The sequence below is a fragment of the Thalassophryne amazonica genome, chromosome 10, assembly GCF_902500255.1.
Source record: "Thalassophryne amazonica chromosome 10, fThaAma1.1, whole genome shotgun sequence".
Taxonomy (NCBI): Eukaryota; Metazoa; Chordata; class Actinopteri; order Batrachoidiformes; family Batrachoididae; genus Thalassophryne; species Thalassophryne amazonica.
Window position 1 is genome coordinate 28511095 of NC_047112.1, and position 22589 is coordinate 28533683.

The window sequence follows — 22589 nt, forward strand, 5'->3', positions numbered from 1 at the left end:
ATTATTAGACGGTATTGCTTAAATTTTCATTGTTACGCAGATGATACCCAGCTTTATCTATCCATGAAGCCAGAGGATACACACCAATTAGCTAAACTGCAGGATTGTCTTACAGACATAAAGACATGGATGACCTCTAATTTCCTGCTTTTAAACTCAGATAAAACTGAAGTTATTGTACTTGGCCCCACAAATCTTAGAAGCATGGTGTCTAACCAGATCTTTACTCTGGATGGCATTTCCCTGACCTCTAGTAATACTGAGAAATCTTGGAGTCATTTTTGATCAGGATATGTCATTCAAAGCGCATATTAAACAAATATGTAGGACTGCCTTTTTGCATTTACGCAATATCTCTAAAATCAGAAAGGTCTTGTCTCAGAGTGATGCTGAAAAACTAATTCATGCATTTATTTCCTCTAGGCTGGACTATTGTAATTCATTATTATCAGGTTGTCCTAAAAGTTCCCTAAAAAGCCTTCAGTTAATTCAAAATGCTGCAGCTAGAGTACTGACGGGGACTAGCAGGAGAGAGCATATCTCACCCGTGTTGGCCTCTCTTCATTGGCTTCCTGTTAATTCTAGAATAGAATTTAAAATTCTTCTTCTTACTTATAAGGTTTTGAATAATCAGGTCCCATCTTATCTTAGGGACCTCGTAGTACCATATTACCCCATTAGAGCGCTTCGCTCTCAGACTGCAGGCTTACTTGTAGTTCCTAGGGTTTGTAAGAGTAGAATGGGAGGCAGAGCCTTCAGCTTTCAGGCTCCTCTCCTGTGGAACCAGCTCCCAATTCAGATCAGGGAGACAGATACCCTCTCTACTTTTAAGATTAGGCTTAAAACTTTCCTTTTCGCTAAGGCTTATAGTTAGGGCTGGATCAGGTGACCCTGGACCATCCCTTGGTTATGCTGCTTTAGACGTAGACTGTGGGGGGGTTCCCATGATGCACTGTTTCTTTCTCTTTTTGCTCTGTATGCATCACTCTGCATTTAATCATTAGTGATCGATCTCTGCCCCCCTCCACAGCATGTCTTTTTCCTGGTTCTTTCCCTCAGCCCCAACCAGTCTCAGCAGAAGACTGCCCCTCCCTGAGCCTGGTTCTGCTGGAGGTTTCTTCCTGTTAAAAGGGAGTTTTTCCTTCCCACTGTAGCCAAGTGCTTGCTCATAGGGGGTCGTTTTGACCGTTGGGGTTTTTCATAATTATTGTATGGCCTTGCCTTACAATATAGAGCGCCTTGGGGCAACTGTTTGTTGTGATTTGGCGCTATATAAAAAAAAGTTGATTGATTGACTGACTGAGAAGACAAAACTGCGCTTCTACCAGACCTGTGTGCTCAGCACACTCCTCTACAGTAATGAGGCATGGGCCACCAGACATGAGGTAAAAGCTCAACAGCTACCATCTGAGGTGCCTTTGACAAATTCTGCACATCGGATGGCAGGACAAGGTGCCCAACAGTCTTGGAACACCCCAATATGAGCAAAATTTTCGCCCTTCTTGGCAAAAGGCACCTTTGTTGGCTTGGCTATGTCAGGAGAATGAATCCGGGCTGCATTTCTAAAGATCTACTGTGCCGTGAGCTGGCAGAGGGCACTCGTTTGTCTGGCCGACCACACCTGCGCTTCAAGGATGTCTGCAAGAAGAATATGAAAATGTGCAGCATCAATATCAACACCTGGGAGCAGTGTGCAGAGGACCGTGCAGCCTTGCGCCTTACTGTCAGAACAGGTGCACAGAGTGCCAAGTCAGAGAGGAACCAAGGCCTTGCTGAGGAACGAGCTAGGAGGAAGGAGTGACAGCCTCAGCAGGCATCACAGTGCACGTGCAACAAGTGCAGCAGAGATTGTCACTCGTGCATTGGACTGATAGGTCATTCACGCAGGTGCAGATAGAAACAAAAGACAAAAATTTCCTGTATATGTGTATTGTCAACTGTCGGTAACATGGCCCAAGCAGAGGGTCACCCCTTTGAGTCTGGTCTGCTTAAAGTTTCTTCCTCAAATCAGAGGAAGTTTTTCCCTACTGCTGTTGCCTGTGTGCTTGCTCTGGGGGTTGGTAATGTTAGACCTTACTTGTGTGAAGCACCTTGAGGCAGCTTTGTTTTGATTTGGCATTATATAAATTAAATAAGTTGAAACTGAATTGAAAAAGTACATTAAAAAAAGCAAACAAACTGGGCGCTACACCATCATCTCCCGCAGACAGAGGGATGCCAGGAAGATATTTGGAGAAGTAGAGGTGCGGATTTCAAACCTAAGAACATTGTACCACCTGTCAAGCATGGTCGTGGCAGCATCGTGCTCTGAAGGGCTGTTTTCCTGCCAGTGGTACTGGTGCACAGCACAAAGTGGATGAAATAACAAATAAAGAGAACTTACAAATTCTTTAACATCATCTCAAATCAATAGCTAGAAGGTTGAAACTTGGGCACAATTGTGTCTTACAGCAGGACAATGATCCCAAACACATCAAAACTGGTTCTGGTTTGGATAAAGCCCTGCCCTTAACCCTATTAATAATGTGTGCACTATGCTTAAAAGCCAGGTCAGTGCCAGTAAACCAACTACTTTAAATTAACTCTTCCAAGACGAGTGGTCAATTAGCCGGAATTATGCCAGAAGCTTGTTGAAGGCTACCAAAAGTACCGCTTGATAAGGGACATTTAACCAAACATTATGCATATGTATGTGTATGCATATGAGGCTGTGTGTATAATTTGACCCTGCGTGGATTAGAGCAGATCCAAAATAAATTCTTGTATTTTTTATAGTCATTAATGATATGTGCTGTACAATCATTCCACCCAGACAAAAGAACGGTTCAGGGATGTCATTAAAAGCCTAAAATGACCATGACAGTCACACCAACGATGAGTGTATGTAAACATCCGGCCGCAACTGTACATTTGATGCATGGAAAGAAATCAAGGTAGTGACTCCTCTTCACTTCCTATTCAGGGGTCATATCACAGGAAACTCAATTTTTGAAAAAGAAATTTACCTTACATCAGAAATATCACCTAACATACTTTTTTGTGCTTTTAAATGCTATGATTATTACAACTACTAAATCTCCATATTTTCTGTGTGTAGCAGCGGTGCCTCCTCGTCTAACAGTGAAGGGGATCCAATTTCTCCTATAAAATGTAATAACTGTTCATGCTCCAGTGGGTAAGATATTACAAGTGTGCAGATCGTAGCAAAACAGAGCAAATATGAAATTATATTAATGATTTCACACACACGAATAAACAATTCCATACATTTTTCAAGCTGATAGTAGCAGAGAAAATACTTTTAATTGCTCCAATGGAAACATATTGAATAGCTTTGGGAATCAGTACACTACGAAATATTGTTATTCAACAAAAATCATTCAGTTAAATTATTTATTTTTTAACAACAAAAAAAACTGTAGATGTTACGTTTGCTAACGACAGAAATATTAACTGACTGTTACACATGAAAAAAAAAACAAACCAGCATACAAACAAGTGCTCGGTCAGAATCATAAACCGCTCAAGTCGACCACAAAACATTCATGCTTTCTAATCACATTTAAATTACTTCATACTTAAATCATGATGGTGACAAACTGTTTGTGGTTTGTGCACGCTGACAGTGTGCACTGCTCCTCTTACTTTGTGCTCTGTTTCACCAGTTGTTCCACTTCCTTCATGAAACACAGGCAGAGCTCATCGTGCCAGGGCAGGGCCACGCACTGGACCGCCACAGGCAGACCCTCACCTCCAGTCACAGCCTGCACACACATTACATACACACACACCACATCACTGAAGCCTGCTGGCGCCACCTACCAATCCACTGTGGAACAACACCTCACATCATTTTTCAGCTGTTCACTCATTTCTTTCCCCCTAGAAAAGGAACATGATTTTAAAAAAGAAAAAAACAAAAAACAATTTTGGTGCCTTTTCTTTAATACTGAGTTATCTTTTCGTCTGAAATCTGGAAAAAAATGAATCATGTTTTTAGATATAAATGATCAGTGGGAACACCAGCTGTGACATTTAATGCAACATAGTAGGACTACAAATTACTGACTTCCAAAGTTGTGTATGAATGCTAAAGCCTGGTGCACATGGCAAGATAATTAGGCCGATATCGGACCTGATCTTCCCCTTCTGACAATCTTAAGGATGCCCCGACAATCGTGATGACGCTAAAGACAATCTTATCAGATATTCCTGCCATGTGTGGTGTGTTACCGCTCTCATCTGCTCGGAAGGATGTCAAGGGCGCTCCGATCGCAAATTGGGGATATTCAGCATGTTGGACTGTCTTGGCCCGATATCGCCGTGTGTGGTGTGTCCCCCAACTACAAGCGAGCACACAGCCTGCTGAATGTGACGTGTAGCCAATCAGAAAGAGAGGTGACAGACGTACGGAGCGGAAAATAAAAGCTGTTCTGACTTACCAGAAAGTCCGGTGGTTGCGGTGCCTCCACTCCTTTAAAAAATGCAGTTTCTTTTTGTATCTTTTTTTCTCCATTTTAAACAGTCCACAAACTCTGTCTGTTTACTCTGAAGTCATGTTTATTCTCAAGAGATTTCCTGTCTGACCCGGGAAAGTTCATGCATGAAATCTGTTCATGTGTGGTGTGTTGACTTCGCTGTGTAGCTGGACACCTACCACACACTGTACAACCAAACCTGTTAGATCTATGATTTTTTTTTTTTTTAATCTCCACGTGTGTGGTCTCTTTTTGGAAACCTACAGATAATTTTAAAATCCTGCCGTGTGAACCAGGCATAAGCTTTTAAAGTTTGACTTTCTTAAATTTAGGGCCCTGTCCCACTGGCGTTTAGGAGGATTTGCGTATGGATTGAGCAGAAAATTGGCCCATATTCGCCAAACATCTACAATATCCATGTAACATGCCTGTATGAGTCGGCCGTCATCTGAACACGCCCGTGATCATCCGCAGAGGCACGCATGCCCACAGCCAGGATTTTTGAGCTGTTCAAAAATCTGGATGCAGCTGACATCCGCCTTACATACTCCATATACGAGGTCTGTCCAAAAAGTATCGGACCTTTTTATTTTTTGCAAAAACCATATGGATTTGAATCACGTGATTGCATCAGCCAAGCTTGAACCTTCGTGCGCATGCGTGAGTTTTTTCACGCCTGTCGGTTGCGTCATTCGCCTGTGAGCAGGCTTTGACTGAGCACTGGTCCACCCCTCTCGTCAGATTTTTATTGCGAATAAATGTCTGAACGATTTGGAGCTTTGCTGCATCAAATTTTTCCAGAAGCTGTGAGAGACCTCCAGCTGGACACCATTCGGAAAATTAGATGGCTTTCAGCGACGATTTTATGGGGATTACACAGATTAAGGAGTGCTCCAGCCGGTTTAAAGACCACCCACAGCGTCTGAGAGCGCGGCGCGCTCCGACCGCCGATCGACAGGCTCACACCCCGCTCAAACAACCAGATCATTTCCAACGTGAAGGCTTTGTTGATCCGGGACGTTGTCTAACTTTCACAAAAAAGGCAGAAGACGTGGACATCAGCACTTTTTCGGCACATTCTACTGTACAGGAGTTTTTTTTTCCATGGAAAGAGAAGCGGAGGATTGCGCCACCGTGCCGCTCATGGCACGGGACAAAACCACCTCCGTGTTGGTCTCACAGGACGGCTTTCAGACGGCTTCCGATTGCTTTTCAGTCGTGTGAGTATCCGAGAAATTGTGCATGAGCTGGACATGCCCAAACATGTCCTGTGAGGCTTCATCACGGCGTTGCTTTGCGCCATGCGGCTCCGCCGCGATGCGTGGAGTTCCTCCGCTCCTCTTTCCATGACAAAAACTCCTGTAACAGTGGAATGTGCCGTTCATTTCTAAACTGGACGCTGTCTTGATCCGGTATGTCGTCTGACTAGCACAAGAATTGCGGAAGACGTGGACATCAGCACTTTTTCGGCACATTGAGACAGACGTGCGGAGGAACTCCGCGCGTCACGGCGGAGCCACATGGCGCAAAGCACCGCCGTGATGAAGCCTCACAGGACATGTTGGGGCATGTCCAGTTCATGCACAATTTCTCGGATACTCACACGACTGAAAAGCAACCGGAAGCCGCCTGAAAACCACCTGAAAGCCGTCCTGTGAGACCAACACGAAGGTGGTTTTGTCCCGCGCCATGAGCGGCATGGTGGCGCATTCCTCTGCTTCTCTTTCCATGAAAAAAACTCCTGTAACAGTAGAATGTGCCGAAAAAGTGCTGATGTCCACGCCTTCTGCCTTTTTGTGAAAGTTAGACGACTTCCGGATCAACAAAGCCTTAACGTTGGAAATGATCTGGTTAATTGAGCGGGGTGTCAGCCTGTCGATCGGCGCTCGGAGCGCGCCGCGCTCTCAGACGCTGTGGGCGGTCTTTAAACCGGCTGGAGCACTCCTTAATCTGTGTAATCCCCATAAAATCATCGCTGAAAGCCATCTAAATTTTCCGAATGGTGTCCAGCTGGAGGTCTCTCACAGTTTCTGGAAAGATTTGATGCAGCAAAGCTCCAAATCGTTCAGACATTTATTCGCAATAAAAATTCGACGAGAGGGGTGGACCACACCTCACTCAAAGCCTGCTCACAGGCGAATGACGCAACCGACAGGCGTGAAAAAACTCACGCATGCGCACGAAGGTTCAGGCTTGGCTGATGCAATCACACGTGATTCAAATCCATATGGTTTTTGCAAAAAATAAAAAGGTGCGATACTTTTTGGACAGACCTCATATACTCAATTCATACACAATACATGCTCACTCTATGTGCTGTACGAGTATATCTGCCGTTAACCGCTGATATCCGCAACTGACGGGGATTTGCGGCTTGGCAGTGGACCGGGGCAGTGTGTAAAACAGATATATATCGTGCCCATCATGTCTACATCACAAACTAAAATATGTTGTAGAGAATGCATACAACTGGCACGAATAAAGCGTTTTATTACATCTGCTTTGCGGACAATCTGTGAATGCATAACAAAATGTCACCATAAACCCCAGTGTGGCAGAAAGCGACATACCTGCCAGTCAGTGCCGGTCCGGCTCTGTAATCCACAAAGACACAGCTGCTGCAATCCAGGACTTTTATTTAACACCAACAAAAGGAAGAGTTGCTGTTTAGCCACAACTCTCAAAAAAAAAAAAAACACCGTCTCACACCCCGAGCGGCTTCCCCCTTCCCGCTCCCCAAAATAACTGAACCGTTAACCCCCTCGCATGACAAAATAAACATTACTCTGATCAACTTGTCCAAGTTCAGCAAATATGGCCCGAGTGCGCTTCTTTATGACCGGAATGCAGATGCCGTGCACGCGAACATGTGCGCGATGCATCATAATACACCCGTAATACTGCCGTGATAATCTCAATGTGTCGGATCAGTTTCCTCACTACATGCGTTATATAACCGTGACAGTTCATCATATATTCGCTATATATTATTAATATATCCGTAATTCATACTGGACATTTGGTCATTTTTGGCCATTTTTGTTGCGGACGACAATGAACGACTGTAATATGTATACTCAATTCATGCGCAATTAATCCTCTCCCCCAGTGGGACAGGGCCCTTACAGTGAAGTACACTCACAGCATGGAATTCCATCATGACAATAATGAGGGTAGTGACCTACCTGAGCGGCCATCCATGTTTGTCTCTTTGTAGACAACTAGACTTTTTTTAAGATTCTGAATATATTTGAGGTCAGATGGGTCAAACAAGAGTTGAGCAAATGTATAGTGAGTGCATACAGAAAGTATTCACAGTGCTTTCAGTTTTTCCATATATTTTGTAATGTTACAGCCTTATTCCAAAACAGATGAAATTCATTTTTTCCCCTCAAAATTCTACACACAATACCCCATAATGACTGATTTTTTTTTTTTTTTTTTTTAGATTTTTGCAAATTTGTTAAAAATAAAAATCTAAGAAATCACATGTGCATAAGTATTCTCAGCCTTTGCCAGGTCATCCGTTTCCACTGATCCTTGAGATGTTTCTACAGTTTAGAGTGCACTTGGGCTAAATTCAGTTGATTGTACATGATTGGAAAGGCACACATTTGTCTACATATATGTCTACATATAAGTCCCACAGTTGACAGTACATGTCAGAGCACAAACCAAGCATAAGTCAAAGTAATCGTCTGTAGACCTCCGAGACAGGATCCTCTTGAGGCACCAACCTAGGGAAGGATAGAGAGATATTTCTGCTGCTTTAAAAGGTCCCAGCAACAGTTTCCTCCATCATCCATAAATGGAAGAGATTCGGATCCACCAGGACTGGTGGATCTCAACCTGGTCGCCTGTCTAAACTGAGACTGAGCAATCAGGAGACACGGGCCTTAGTCTGGGAAGTGACCAAAAACCTGATGGTCAGTCTTTCAGAGCTCCAGCATTCCTCTGTGGAGAGAGGAGAACCTTCCAGAAGGAGAATCCACCAATCAGGCCTGTATGGTAGAGTGGCCAGACAGAAGCCACTCCTTCGTAAAAGGCACATGGCAGCCCACCTGGAGTTTGCCAAAAGTCACCTGAAGGACTCTCAGACCATGAGAAACAAAATTCTCTGGTCTGATGAGACAAAAATTGAACTCTTTGGTGTGAATGGCAGGCATCATGTTTGGAAGAAACCAGGCACCATCCCTACAGTGAAGCATGGTGGTGGCAGCATCATAATGTGGGGATGTTTTTCAGGAACTGGGAGACTAGTCAGGATTGAGGGAAAGACAACTGCAGCAATGTACAGAGACATCCTGGATGAAAACCTGCTCCAGAGCATCCTTGACTGCAGACTAGGGTGACTGTGCATCTTTCAGCAGGACAATGACCTTAAAGTAGACCTGCATTGAAATAAATGCAGTCAGATCTTTGGACCAAAAAATGACTTATATTTACACATAAGATCCTTCTGAATGTAGTAAAGTAAATCTGCAAGCCCAGATCTGTCATTCAACGGAGAAATCTTCATTTGAAAATGACAAATTTACAGCTAACATTTAGCCTCCGCAATTTATCCCTCTCATCATGGACGCTGCCGAGACGTCAGGACAAGACCCTTCCCAGCATGCATTGCGCGCGCCCAACTGTATTTGTGGATTTATGTCAGTTTGCATCTGCACCTTTTTGTTGTCTTATACGGAAGGATCTACTTTTTAAAACTTCATATTGTCTTGCGGGTACGCTTGGTGAGTACACTTTTCTTTTATTTGTGCTTGAAAATTATTTTTGTGGACTTTTTTCATACGCCCGTTTTGATTGAGTGGTGTGCATTGAAAATCTACTGTCTTTCACCTCCGGTTGTACCGTCGCGGGCTACGGAGGCGAGGACCCGCAAAGAATTCAAGTCATTAAAATATATAACCTCTCTCAGCGGCCATGGAGCTCTGCGGCTCCGATTACCGAGACGTGCGGGCGCTGCGGATTCGCAGGCAAGAAGTCTGTCCTTGCGAGCATTAAACGGCGAGCGTAGTCTCTGGACTTGTGCCAAGTTGGCTGCAACTCCATTCCAGTAGACAGAGAGGTGGTGCTGGCTGCACAGCAGACAGGTGGGTGTGAGTGCCACGGCGGCATTTAACGAGCGCATACACTCGGTAAGCGTATTCAGGGGCAGTGAGAGCGGGCGTCGAGGAATAATGTCGCCCGCTGTCGATGCCGCCGCTGATCTGATCCCCCGATCTGAGCAAGCAGAGCTGTATCTCGCATCATTGCAGCTTACTTTTGGATGTTGAAACCAGGATGTGTATAACAGTAACATAACTAAGAGATAAAATTCAATTTCAATGCGGGATCGGACTGAAGGCGGGAACGCGTCGTCTTGTCACCGACGTCATGGAAATGATCCGGATGTACAAAACTGTTTTCACAGAGGGCTAAATGTTAGCTGCAAATTTGTCATTTTTTAAATGAATATTTCTCCGCTGAATTACAATTTGGGCTTACAGATTTACTTACTGCATTCACAGGGTCTTATAAATACATATCAGCTATTTCTTTACTGAAATCTGACCACATTTATTTCAGTGCAGGTCTCCTTTAAGTCTGGCATGTCCAACCAATCGATCAGCCGTTCAATCACGGGCTGAGTTCCAGTCGATCACATTCTTATTTTTTTTTTTTTAAATCTGTCACTGGAATCATAGACAGGAATTAGTGCTACAATAAAGTACTGATGCAGAAGGTGGCAGCAACGCACCAATAAGGATGCCGGCTGCCGTTAAACACCATAGAACCCTGCTCAGCGTGCCACTCTCGGAGCGACATCTCTGCTCTTTTGGCAAAACTCACCCACAGCTCGCCAGACTACTTTCGCCACCCTGCTCAGCGTGCTGCTCTCGTTGGAGCGACAACACACAGAATGTGTCTCTTCCCAAATAGATGTCTTTCATTGCAGCTTCTTGTTCTGACTAACAGGAAGTTAACACCCAAGTCTTTCATCGCCAACTGTAAATGGTAATCAAACCATTCCAATCTTATCTTTCTGAACTCTTCCGCATCAGACTCCATCGTGTCAATGGTTACAATGTGCCTGAGTGGTAACAGGCGAGGTTGCTCATAATCGTTAAGTTTCTTAAATATTTATTACGGCCACTCTTCAGTTATTATAATTTTATTAATGGTAAATTTTAGAATTAATTTAGATACTCATTATCTCACAGGAATTACCACAATTATCTGGGAACTACTTTTTGCGCAGGAATTCATTAAGCACGTCGGCCACAGGTGAGTACTAACACAGAATCCCCAGAAACTGGCTCGACGTTCAGCCAAAATGAGAGCATCTACTTTTATTAGCTTGCCATAAGCTAAGCTAGTGGCGCTTGTGAGAGTGTGGCTCTTCTATGGTGGAGGATGCGGAGGAGCAAAAAAGGAAAAAATGATCATTTTCATTCAGAGTGGGAGGAGGATTTTTTTTTTTTCCATTTATTCTAATGGAAAATCCATCTGTCTTATCTGCAATGCAAGTGTGGTTTAACGATGAAAGGGAATTTGGAGCAGCATTTCAAGATGATTTACAAGAGCTACGCTGCAAACTTCCTATAGCATCTCTGCACACCCCAGAAGTCCAGGAATTGAAAAGTTGGCTAGCAGCACAACAGCCATAAATATTCATGCTGTCATTACTGGGTGTTGTGAGTAGAATTTTGAGGGGGAAAAATGAATTTTCTCCATTGTAGAATAAAGCTGTAACATAAAATGTGGAAAAAGTGAAATACTGAATACTTTCCAGATGCACTGTAGGTACAAAGTTTTTCCTTTTACTTTGTTTGTGGCTTCTTCAGTGTTTTAAGATGGGATTCGCTTTTATTTCATTCCAAAGTATTATTGCTTTGCGTCATCACAAAGATCTGACAAGGATAAAAGTTCAAATCCTTACAGTCTTTCTATGTAATCTTTGTAAATCACTGGCAAAACTGCCGTCAACAATTTAGCACTCATTATCTGGGATCTTAGTAAATCAGGCCCCAAGTCTGTTAAATTGCTTCTATGATTTGTTTCATGGACTCATTTTGTAAACTGCTTACGACACTTTCAGACTTTTATTTATATATTAATCTTATTTTCACACATTCAAAATGATCAGTGAGATGAATAAACAGCAATGTGAGACACTGAAATGTTAATTATGCACACTTAGGCCATTAACCAAAATTCTGTTTTAATGGCTGTATTAGGTTTGGTTTTTTTTTTTTTTTTTTTTTTTTTTAGCTTTTATTGGGATGATTTTCTCACCTGTTTGAAAAGCTTGTCCCATGGGTCCTGATAATTGCCTTTGTAGTGCTTCAGTTGATCTTCATCCTCTGCTGTCACCGTGGAGACAGGAACAACACCCGCGGGAAAATTAAGGACATTATAGACCAGCGTGTAAGAGAGAGCACCTGCAAAGACACAAAACAGGAAGTGAAACGCACTGCAGAATTTAGCTGCTGTTTGCTAATTACTGCTGTTCTTTATGGATTTGATGTCATGACAGTGTTTCACCTTCTTGTAATTTTTGTTTTACTTTGATGATTAGGACAGAATTTGTGAAATTTATAAAAGGAAAAAGTGGCATGAATGTTTTGCCCTTTTTAATATGTTTGGTGTACAAAAGAATAAAGTATTTCACTCCATGTGAAAATGTTATCAGCCCTTTAAAATAAATTAACATAAAATTAAAGCCTATTTTTTTGTTTTACTTTCAGCCTCTTGTGCACTTACAACTGCGACTTCTGGTTCTGGGCCCTTCGCAAATAATTGTGTTGAGTGCAGACAGACTCAACAGACTGTAGTGAGGGGAAAAAAAACCCCATCCAATGCTGTTTGTCAATCCGTTATTGGATCGGAGTTATAATCCACTTTCTTTGTCACCCTGGTGAGACGAAAACATTTCAGACAAGACCATTTTGTATTCCCATGTTGAACGTCTGCATCGTTTCTGGGCACTGCAAAGAAGAGCATGACTGGCAGAAACTTCTATTTTAGATGGCTCACAAGAAACCTTCAGAACAGCCTCTCAAAGTGTGGTCAGTGGGCCAGTGGTGGGCCGTGAGGGAAGTGCTCCATGAACATATTGGTAAAATATCCAATTTTAAATTATATTCTAACTAAAACGTGTTTTTGAAACTGTTTAAAATCAACTCAAAAGTCTGATAGCAGCGTATATATTATTTTCATTTTGAACTCAACTTGAATGTAAATTATCATTGCTTCTGGATATTTGGCCAAGTGGTCCTTGGTCTGAAAAAGTTTGAGAAACACTGCTTTAGAGGCTGCCAATATTGCCAAAGCTTGGGCACCCATATATTAATGAATGCCGCCAATATTGCGACAAATTTCCATTTTAATTAAGAGTACTCTACTGGCAGGTGGAGTTTGCTGGTGGTGTACTGTTATTCTGCAGTATGCTACTGGAGCACACAACTGTTTATTACTGCAAAAGATTATAGTATTGTTCCACTGTTAAATTACAGTAAGCAGCTGTAGTTACCAGACTAATTCTGTAAAAAAATAAAAAATAAAACAAAAGCCCAAAGTAAACACACCAATGAGATCTCATTGGCCTTCTTCCATTTGCTCTGGGTTTCCTAACCCAGCTCCAACTGTACAATGAGAATGGGACATGGCTGTCCTTGAACTAGGGATATTCTGTTTGGGAGGCAAGTACTCTAACCGTTTGCGCCACTGTGCAATGAACTAATGCATTGACCAGCTAACACAGCCATACTTGTGGGTCATACATCACACTGAAAGTGAGGAACCTTGGGGTAATTTTGATCCTACGTTGTCCTTTGACCTCCACATTAGAGATATTACGAGGACTGCTTTCTTCCACCTGCGAAATACAGTATAGCGACGATTCATCCCATCCTGTCTATGGCTGAGACACTGATCCATGCATTTTTTTCTTCTAGATTGGACTACTGCAATGCTCTATTTTCTGGTTTACCACAGTGCAGCACTAGGGGTCTCCAAGTGTTTCAAAATGCTGCTGCCAGGCTTTTGAGACGAAGCAGAAAGTTTGACCACATTACATGCATATTGGCGCCTCTTCGCTGGCTACCCGTCTCTGCGAGGTCGGATTTTAAGGGTCTGTCATTAACTTATAAAATTACTCACGGGCAAATGATATATCATGCACATTAGGGTCATTCTGTTTCGCTACCCTTGATCAAAGGCAGCATCTTTAGATCTGAAGTTGGTCTCCCATCACTGGACTGCTGCTCCCAGTGGTTGGATTGGTCTAACTATATATATATATATATATATATATATATATATATATATATATATATATATATATATATATATATATATGGAATCACCGACCTCGGAGGATGTTCATTCAGTAGTTTAATTTTGTAGAAAAAAAAGCAGATGACAGACATGACACAAAACTAAATGGCAACTTTCTGGCTTTAAGAAACACTATAAGAAATCAGGAAAAACAATTGTGGCAGTCAGTAACGGTTACTTTTTTAGACCAAGCAGAGGGAAAAAAAATATGGACTCACTCAATTCTGAGGAATAAATTATGGAATCACCGTGTAAATTTTCATCCCCAAAACTAACACCTGCATCAAATCAGATCTGCTCGTTAGTCTGCATCTAAAAAGGAGTGATCACACCTTGGAGAGCTGTTGCACCAACTGGACTGACATGAATCATGGCTCCAACACGAGAGATGTCAATTGAAACAAAGGAGAGGATCATCAAACTCTTAAGAGGATAAATCATCATGCAATGTTGCAAAAGATGTTGGTTGTTCACAGTCAGCTGTGCCTAAACTCTGGACCAAAAACAAACAACATGGGAAGGTTGTTAAAGGCAAACATACTGGTAGACCAAGGAAGACATCAAAGCGTCAAGACAGAAAACTTAAAGCAATATGTCTCAAAAATCGAAAATGCACAACAAAACAAATGAGGAACGAATGGGAGGAAACTGGAGTCAACGTCTGTGACTGAACTGTAAGAAACCGCCTAAAGGAAATAGGATTTACATACAGAAAAGCTAAACGAAAGCCATCATTAACACCTAAACAAATCAAATCAATTTTATTTATATAGCGCCAAATCACAACAAACAGTTGCCCCAAGGCGCTTTAAATTGTAAGGCAAAAGCCATACAATAATTACAAAAAAACTCCAACGATCAAAACGACCCCCTATGAGCAAGCACTTGGCGACAGTGGGAAGGAAAAATTCCCTTTTAACAGGAAGAAACCTCCAGCAGAACCAGGCTCAGAGAGGGGCAGTCCTCTGCTGGGACTGGTTGGGGCTGAGGGGAGAGAATCAGGAAAAAGACATGCTATGGAAGACAGCAGAGATCAATCACTAATGATTAAAAGCAGAGTGGTGCATACAGAGCAAAAAGAGGTGAATAAAAAGAAACACTGGGTGCATCATGGGAAACCCCCAGCAGTCTAAGTCTATAGCAGCATAACTAAGGGATGGTTCAGGGTCACCTGATCCAGCCCTAACTATAAGCTTTAGCAAAAAGGAAAGTTTTAAGCTTAATCTTAAAAGTAGAGAGGGTGTCTGTCTCCCTAATCCGAATTGGGAGCTGGTTCCACAGGAGAGGAGCCTGAAAGCTGAAGGCTCTGCCTCCCATTCTACTCTTACAAACCCTAGGAACTACAAGTAAGCCTGAAGTCTGAGAGCAAAGCACTCTATTGGGGTGATATGGTACTATGAGATCCCTAAGATAAGATGGGACCTGATTATTCAAAACCTTATAAGTAAGAAGAAGAATTTTAAATTCTATTCTGGAATTAACAGGGAACCAATGAAGAGAGGCCATTATGGGTGAAATATGCTCTCTCCTTCTAGTCCCTGTCAGTACTCTAGCTGCAGCATTTTGAATTAACTGAAGGCTTTTCAGGGAACTTTTAGGACAACCTGATAATAATGAATTACAATAGTCCAGCCTAGAAGAAATAAATGCATGAATTAGTTTTTCAGCATCACTCTGAGACAAGACCTTTCTAATTTTAGAGATATTGCGCAAATGCAAAAAAGCAGTCCTACATATTTGCTTAATATGCGCATTGAAGGACATATCCTGATCAAAATGACCTCCAAGATTTCTCACAGTATTACTGGAGGTCAGGGTAATGCCATCCAGAGTAAGGATCTGGTTAGACACCATGTTTCTAAGATTTGTGGGGCCAAGTACAATAACTTCAGTTTTATCTGAATTTAAAAGCAGGAAATTAGAGGTCATCCATGTCTTTATGTCTGAAAAACATTCCTGCAGTTTAGCTAATTGGTGTGTGTCCTCTGGCTTTATGGATAGATAAAGTTGGGTATCATCTGCGTAACAATGAGAATTTAAAATGCGATGTGCGGTGCCTCGTTTCTGCTCTTGTGTGGAGCAAAATTAGAATCCCCCACTTTTGCAGCCCACCGGTATCATCCACAGAACACTGTGGACCTCGCGTGCTTCTTCAACACTGCTTAAAGCTGCCAATTTAACTTTAAGGGCAAGATATAAATAAATCAAACTCTACAGTAATTCTATGCTTTATTGAAGTGGGTGAGCGTGAGCTTTAACAGTCACAGCACATGTGTGTTGATGCTGATTTGGCTTATTATCAATTCAATTTGGATACATGATGAACTCAGTACCTGAGATGACTGGTTTTCCCCACACAGGACAAATTAAGTAGAAAACCTCTATATTTAATCTTGAACAATTAAATCATTACAAAACATATTTTGAGTTTACCCATCTGTAACAAATGAGATGCAAATACAGAAAGAATACAAACAGTATAAATGTGTAAAGCAAAGACAAAGAGTTCACCGCGCTTCTGCACAGCACAAACAAATCTGGTGCAACCAGGCAGGACCAATTTGTAAAAAATAAATGTAAATAAAAGTATAAATATGTGTCAGTGTATCGTACTGTTAAGTTTGCCGCTGTACAGGGTGTTAAAGGCTGGTCCAATCACAGGACACAACAGCACGTCTATGCTGCTTTGTTTCCACTCTGCGATGGTCTCATCAATATAATCCTAAAGAAAACAAAATTCTCTTTGCTCTTGGATCCATCTCACACACACACACACACACACACACACACACACTGATTGAGTCAAAATGAAAGCTGGACTAGATTTACGGGTACCTGAACAACGCATTGCTGCTTCCACAGATTTGAAACAGAGCTAAAAGATTTTTAAAGAGAAAGGAACAGCAGTAATAAATGTTCTGTTGCATTTCCACTATATCAACCAATGTGCAAGTAGCAAAAAAAAAAAAAGGTCACAAATGATTTCAAGACCATTTCATTTTCTCACCCAACTCCATTCAAAGCAGCGAGCACAGGAGCCATACGAGGAAACTGTGGAAAAGAAATAAAAGCAGCATTTTAAATGTCAGTGTGTCTCAACACTATCAGCATTTTGTACATCATAATTTGTCCAGAGCAGAATTACATTCTTCCTCAAAGTGGAATTATGCACTTCTCATAACAAGAAAGCTTGTATGTGTATAGTGATTTCCTCCAAATGATTTAGGGCACTTTGCAACTTCAACAGATGCATATCACGCACAATGAAAAAATATGTATATTAGGGTCATTCTCTATCTCTGCCCTTGATCAAAGGCAGCATCTTTAGATCTGAAGTTGGTGTCCCATCACTGGACTGTGGCTGCCCACTGCTCCCAGTGGTTGGATTGGTCAAACTATAGTTAGGATGGGTTACATGCAGAGGATTAAGAAACAAATTAATAATTTCACTGTATGTACAGTGCATCCAAGAAGTATTCACGACGCTTCACTTTTTCCACATCTTGCCGTTACAGCTTCTTCCAGCTGCTCCCATTACGGGTCACCACAGCAGACCAATCGTTTCCATCTCACCCTGTCCTCTGTAACTTCCTGTCACACCAACCGCCTGCATGTCCTCCCTCACCACATCCATAAACCTCCTCTTTGACCTCCCTCTTCTCCTCCTGCCAGGTGGCTCCATCCTCAGCATCCTTCTCCCTATATACCCTGGGTCCCTCCTCTGCACATGTCCAAGCCAGTGGCGGCTGGCCCATAGGGGGTGCTGCCCTCCCAGATGTTGAGGGGAAAAAGAAAGATAAAATATGTTTAAAAGTATTATCAATGTCAGCTTTACTTAATAGTATGTGCCTACATGTAATCTGAATTAAAACATTTCCACCAGCTGACTCATTCAACAGTGCATTTCCACCGACAGAACGTAGCATTTCTCTTCTTGGGCGATCACTCAAAGAGCCCCATGAAGTGCAGTGAAATGACCAATTGTGCATGGTTGCTAAGGAAAAAATAATAAATATTTGGCCAATCAGCATCATCAAATTGAATGGGTTGGGGGCCATAGAATTTTTCACCCCTGGACCAATTGTGTGTGGTTGCTAAGGAAAAATAAATATTTGGTCAATCAGCATCGCCAAATTTAATGGCTTGGGTCGGCCCTGAAAGTGCTGCTGTATTTGGCTGAAACAAAAACCCCACCAACGTTGGGTTATTATTTATTTATTTATTTTGGCTCCATATGTTTTGCTGGAGTAAGTTGAAGAAATTTGGGACAGTTTTGGGGAGGTGAGGGGGGACCTGGGATAAAGGAGTGACCACAAAAGCTGCACACTGGCTGCGCTCACGTAGTTGGCTCTGGCTCGGAGTTTAGTATATGGAAAAGAAGCACCATGACGCCAACTAAAACCAGCTTCCAGCCTCACTTCTTACAAATGGAGCCAAGCCTGAGTGTTTTGAGTTCGTATGGTTTTTACAGAGGCGTGTGGTCACACATTGCGCTCAGGTCTGCGAGGAAAAAAAAAAATTACACGCAAACTGCTTTGCTGAATAGTTCGGAGCAAGACGAGTGTCGTAACGGGGACAAGGTGCAAGGATTTGGAGAAAAAGTTTTCTGGATTAATTCTCAGCTATGGATTTGACAGTTTGGCAGCTCTTTGCCTCTTTAAGGTGATTCACTCTCGATTTTGGCCACACACACACACAGGCTGCAGCTATAGAATATTTTTGAAGTCAAGTATTCTAGCAGTTTTTTTTTTAATCGACTAATCAAGTAATCGGATTCAAAGTGCTTTTGCGTTTTTAAACAACATCAGTAATCTAGTGCTTTCCCTAAGCAATGGCACAATATCGCTGCACCATCACACAGATTGTCAAATTTAGGCTATTCCTTTGTTTCCCTGAGTAATTATTTTTTCACATCTTAAGTTTTGGAGTCATTCTCAATGTCAGGAGCTCAGCACTGACACCGGACGGTAAGCGCAGGCAGTCAGTGTAATGCTTAGTCAGGCTGCACCTGACTGAGCACAAATCTGTTTGGCACCATGTCAATGAAAATGCTCATGAAATCCAAATAAAAGCGTTTTTTGAATAAACTTGATTGACTTAAAGTGCACGCAGAGCTGAGAGCAGCCAGCGGACCAAACCGTGTGTTTTTTCAAACGAGACAAAACACACTGCATTGTTTTAGATGCGCAGTAAGTCTATTTCAGATGATCAGTGCGGACCGTCTTACTCTTAAAAGGCTTTAGTTTACTCTGTGTCGCATTGGAAAGCTGTAGCTTTTGGTGCTACATTGATTAGCTCTTATATGGCTTATGTGCATGCAAACATGTTATCATGGAGAAGCCTCAGGATCAATTTCTCTGGACAGCTCATTTTGCTTAGGATCTTCCACAGAACTGGGTGTGGCACACCTTTGTCAAGTCAATGAAGGCGAGGTGCAATGGTTAGTGTTGCTCTCAACAGTTTTCTTGCAAGTGAAAATCATGTCTGTTCTCCCTTTTGATGGTCGAAAGCCACTCTGGGTTTCAGGAAGGATGTTTTCTGCTAGTGGTCTCAGACAGCTGTTGGCAATCCATGTAAGAACCTTCATGCAGTACATGGTTTCACAAGGAGAGCTTTCTAAATTTCAGTACCGGAGCCATTCCTGCCCTGCTTGTCCTCAATCAATGCTTTTTCCACTATGACAGACCTGACAAGTGTTCGTCAATAATGTTATTTGTTCATATAGGTATCTGTCAAGGAGGTGCAATGACCATCATTTTGATTTTCATAGAATTTAAACAACCCAATTGCTTTTTCATAACAGTCAAAAAGCCTCAAGGTTTATAATATGAAAGACCTCATCTACACTGACAGTCATATAAAGTGTGTCATCTGTGAGAACTCACAAAAGGCTTGATTAAGATGGAGAGGATTCTTCTAACAAAGGAAGGCCAAAAGCAAAGCCAAACTTGCATGGTGATGCAAGAATCCAGAGGACCTCCTTTCCTATAAAGGAAATGAAAACTGAGACTTGTTGCAGTAGTTATAAAACAGCTTCCTGAAGTTTTCACATTTCTATTTGGTCCAGGAACAGAATGGGGTTTGTTGTCTTATTTGACGATACTCTGACACAGAGACCTGGAGTAAGCAAACTGAACCACTGACTGTTGTGTTCCTGGACAAACAGAAATTTAGGAACACGTCACCACTGTTAACTCCAACCAATACATGGAAACTTCGTAAAAGCTGAACACATACTTGAAACGGGTTCATCCTGGAAAAGACAATTCTTGAGCATGACCGTGCTGGGGAAGCAATGGTCTAGTGATTAAGCAGTGGGCTTGAGACCAGAGGATCCACTGGTCAAACCCTCCTCTGGCTGAAAAATCTCTAAGGGCCCTTGGGCAAGGTCCTTAATTCCCAAGTTGCTGCTGGTGTGTAGTGAGTACCTTGCATGACAGCACCCTGACACTGGTGTGTGAATGCTGAATGTGAGGCATTACTGTAAAGCCTTTAGAGCTTCTGATATGGATGGAAAAGCACTATATAAATGCAGTCCATTTACCATTCATCCACACGAGTTGACAAACCAGGATGTATTGCAGTGGCTCAAATTTTACAAGACCCTATGACACCTGCTGTACAGTGTCGATGTCACGCCCTCCAACTTTTTCTTTTTTCCCCAAGCTGAAAGAATACTGGAAGAGGCACATTACACTAAAGCTGCAGTGATGCAAACAGCTTCATGAGAGACTTAATTTCTTCACCCACCTGCTGCAAAAACCTGTCCAGGTGTAAGTGTGGGTAAACGAATTTCCTTTACCCACACTTACACCTGGACAAGTTGATGACGTGCAAAAGTAATGACACTGCCTCAGAGAACATTCCAAGCTTTGCAGTGGATATGGGATTCATGTATCTTCATTATTCAGCAATTTTACCCAATGCAACTTCAAGAAAAAGTAAGCAGTGTGGTGTTATTTTGTTCTATGTGCAATAAAACATTTGTGAGAGAACAAACAATACACAATATTATCCGATTATGATGGACATACGACCAGCAGAATGAATGGAAAGTCAACTTACAGGTTGTTGAGCACGGTTACACCTCCATCTGCTACAAGACTCTTTAACGACACTTCTGTTGCAGCATAAGATGGATTCCCCGGGACAAAGGGCACCATCTACATGCACAAACGAGCGAAAGAAAACAAGTCCCTAAATTTGTTAAAACTAAGTAACGTTTTTAAAACAATATTGGCTGTATATTGTGTATGTGTGTTGACAGGATCGTACTGTGTGTCCTGCTTTCTCCAGCAGAGCTTTGACCTCTCTGACCCCTCGAGCCATGCTTGGAGACGGTTCTGTATAGCCATCGTTGATATAGTAACCGACCCTCAAAGGTTTGGAACTCTGGTAAACCTGAAGATGTAGCAATCAAATTTTCATTTTGGTAGAACATTGGGGTGAATGAAAATGCACATGAACAGAATTCATGAATGGTGAATGTAACAGTTGTAATCTGAGCAAGATTTTGGGTATCTTAAAGAGCAACATTCAGGTTCAAGTTCTTTATTGGGTTCCAATACTTGCTTCATCATTGCTACTTCCCTTCTTGTACCCCCTCGTGTTTTTTTAATATATAGTTTTTATTACTCGTGCACCTTTAGTATAGTTCTCCTTTGTGTTTATTATTCCTGTGCTTTCCTCTGTCAGGCCCTCCCTGTGCTTTTTTTTTTTTTGAAATGTGCACCGTGTCTTTCGGTGTCTGTACTTCCTCTCCAAGGGGTCTCCACATTATTTCTAAAAACTATTTAAAGCTAGGGTAGGTAACTGTTCAGAAACACCTTTTGTTATATTGGGTGAAATGGTCCATCTATCTTAACAGTCGTCAATATATTTTGTATTCAGAAAAAGGAAAAAAAAAAATAAAAAAAATAAAAAATCAGATGTCTGTAGCAGCTGTAGGATCGATAAAACTCTGACCAATATAAGCCCCGCGGTCCTCTCTCTCTCTCTCAAAAAAAATTAAATCAGATGCCTTCATGTCTAGTTCTTCCCGCTCGCGGCACCAGGCTCAACGCCCCACTCTGTCCCTCCCTCCTCCGCATGTGCATACTCATCTCATTTCACCAAAAAACGTTTGGTACAAAGGTAGAGGGAATACAGCCAAAATTACCACTTCCACCGGATTGTGCCATGTCAGATTAATCATTTTCTCTGCAAATTGGCCGTTGAAAACAGCTGTAGTCACTTCGTGAATCACAGAGGACCACACCAGCTTCAGCCGTGCACGCGCGCCTAACAAGCTGCAGAAAGCATTTGGAGCCATCTAAAAAGGTCATTATTTGTCATGTTTACAGTGTCATGGCTTGGTAAAACAGTTGTGTGTTCTTTCCTTCTTGTGTGCAGCTGTTAAACCTGGTTCACATGACAGGATTTTAAAATTATCTTTAGGTTTCCAAAACCTGAGAGACCACACACGTGAAGATTTAAAAAAAAAAAAAAAATCATAGATCTAACAGGTTTGGTCGTACAGTGGGTGGTGTTCAGCCACACGGTAAGGACAACACCACCACACAGGAACAGATTTCACACACGAACATTCCCAGCTCAGACAGGAAATCTCGCAAAATCTCTCGACATTAAACGTGACTTCAGAGTAAACAAACTGAGATACTTTGTGGACTATTTAAAACAGAGGGAAAAAAAAACAATACAAAAAGAAAAAGAAAAGGTGTTCTTTAAAGGAGTGGAGACAACGCGACCACCGGACTTTCTGGTAAGTCAGAACAGTTGTTTTGATTT

At 42.1% G+C, this 22589-nt stretch overlaps 1 protein-coding gene across 1 annotated transcript in view; it reads right to left on the reverse strand.

Moving 5' to 3' along the window:
* Nucleotides 1-3618: 3618 nt before the first annotated feature.
* The window catches only part of LOC117518509 (vitamin D3 hydroxylase-associated protein), a 57642-nt gene continuing 38671 nt past the window's right edge, over nucleotides 3619-22589 (reverse strand). Inside the window, exons 8-15 of the mRNA XM_034179654.1 lie at nucleotides 21078-21203; nucleotides 20868-20965; nucleotides 19688-19787; nucleotides 16810-16853; nucleotides 16638-16677; nucleotides 16416-16524; nucleotides 11760-11905; nucleotides 3619-3764 (exon numbers count right to left, since the gene is read on the reverse strand). Coding sequence (XP_034035545.1) covers nucleotides 3642-3764; nucleotides 11760-11905; nucleotides 16416-16524; nucleotides 16638-16677; nucleotides 16810-16853; nucleotides 19688-19787; nucleotides 20868-20965; nucleotides 21078-21203 — 786 coding nt within the window. The 3' untranslated portion in view covers nucleotides 3619-3641. The remainder of the gene's footprint in view (nucleotides 3765-11759; nucleotides 11906-16415; nucleotides 16525-16637; nucleotides 16678-16809; nucleotides 16854-19687; nucleotides 19788-20867; nucleotides 20966-21077; nucleotides 21204-22589) is intronic.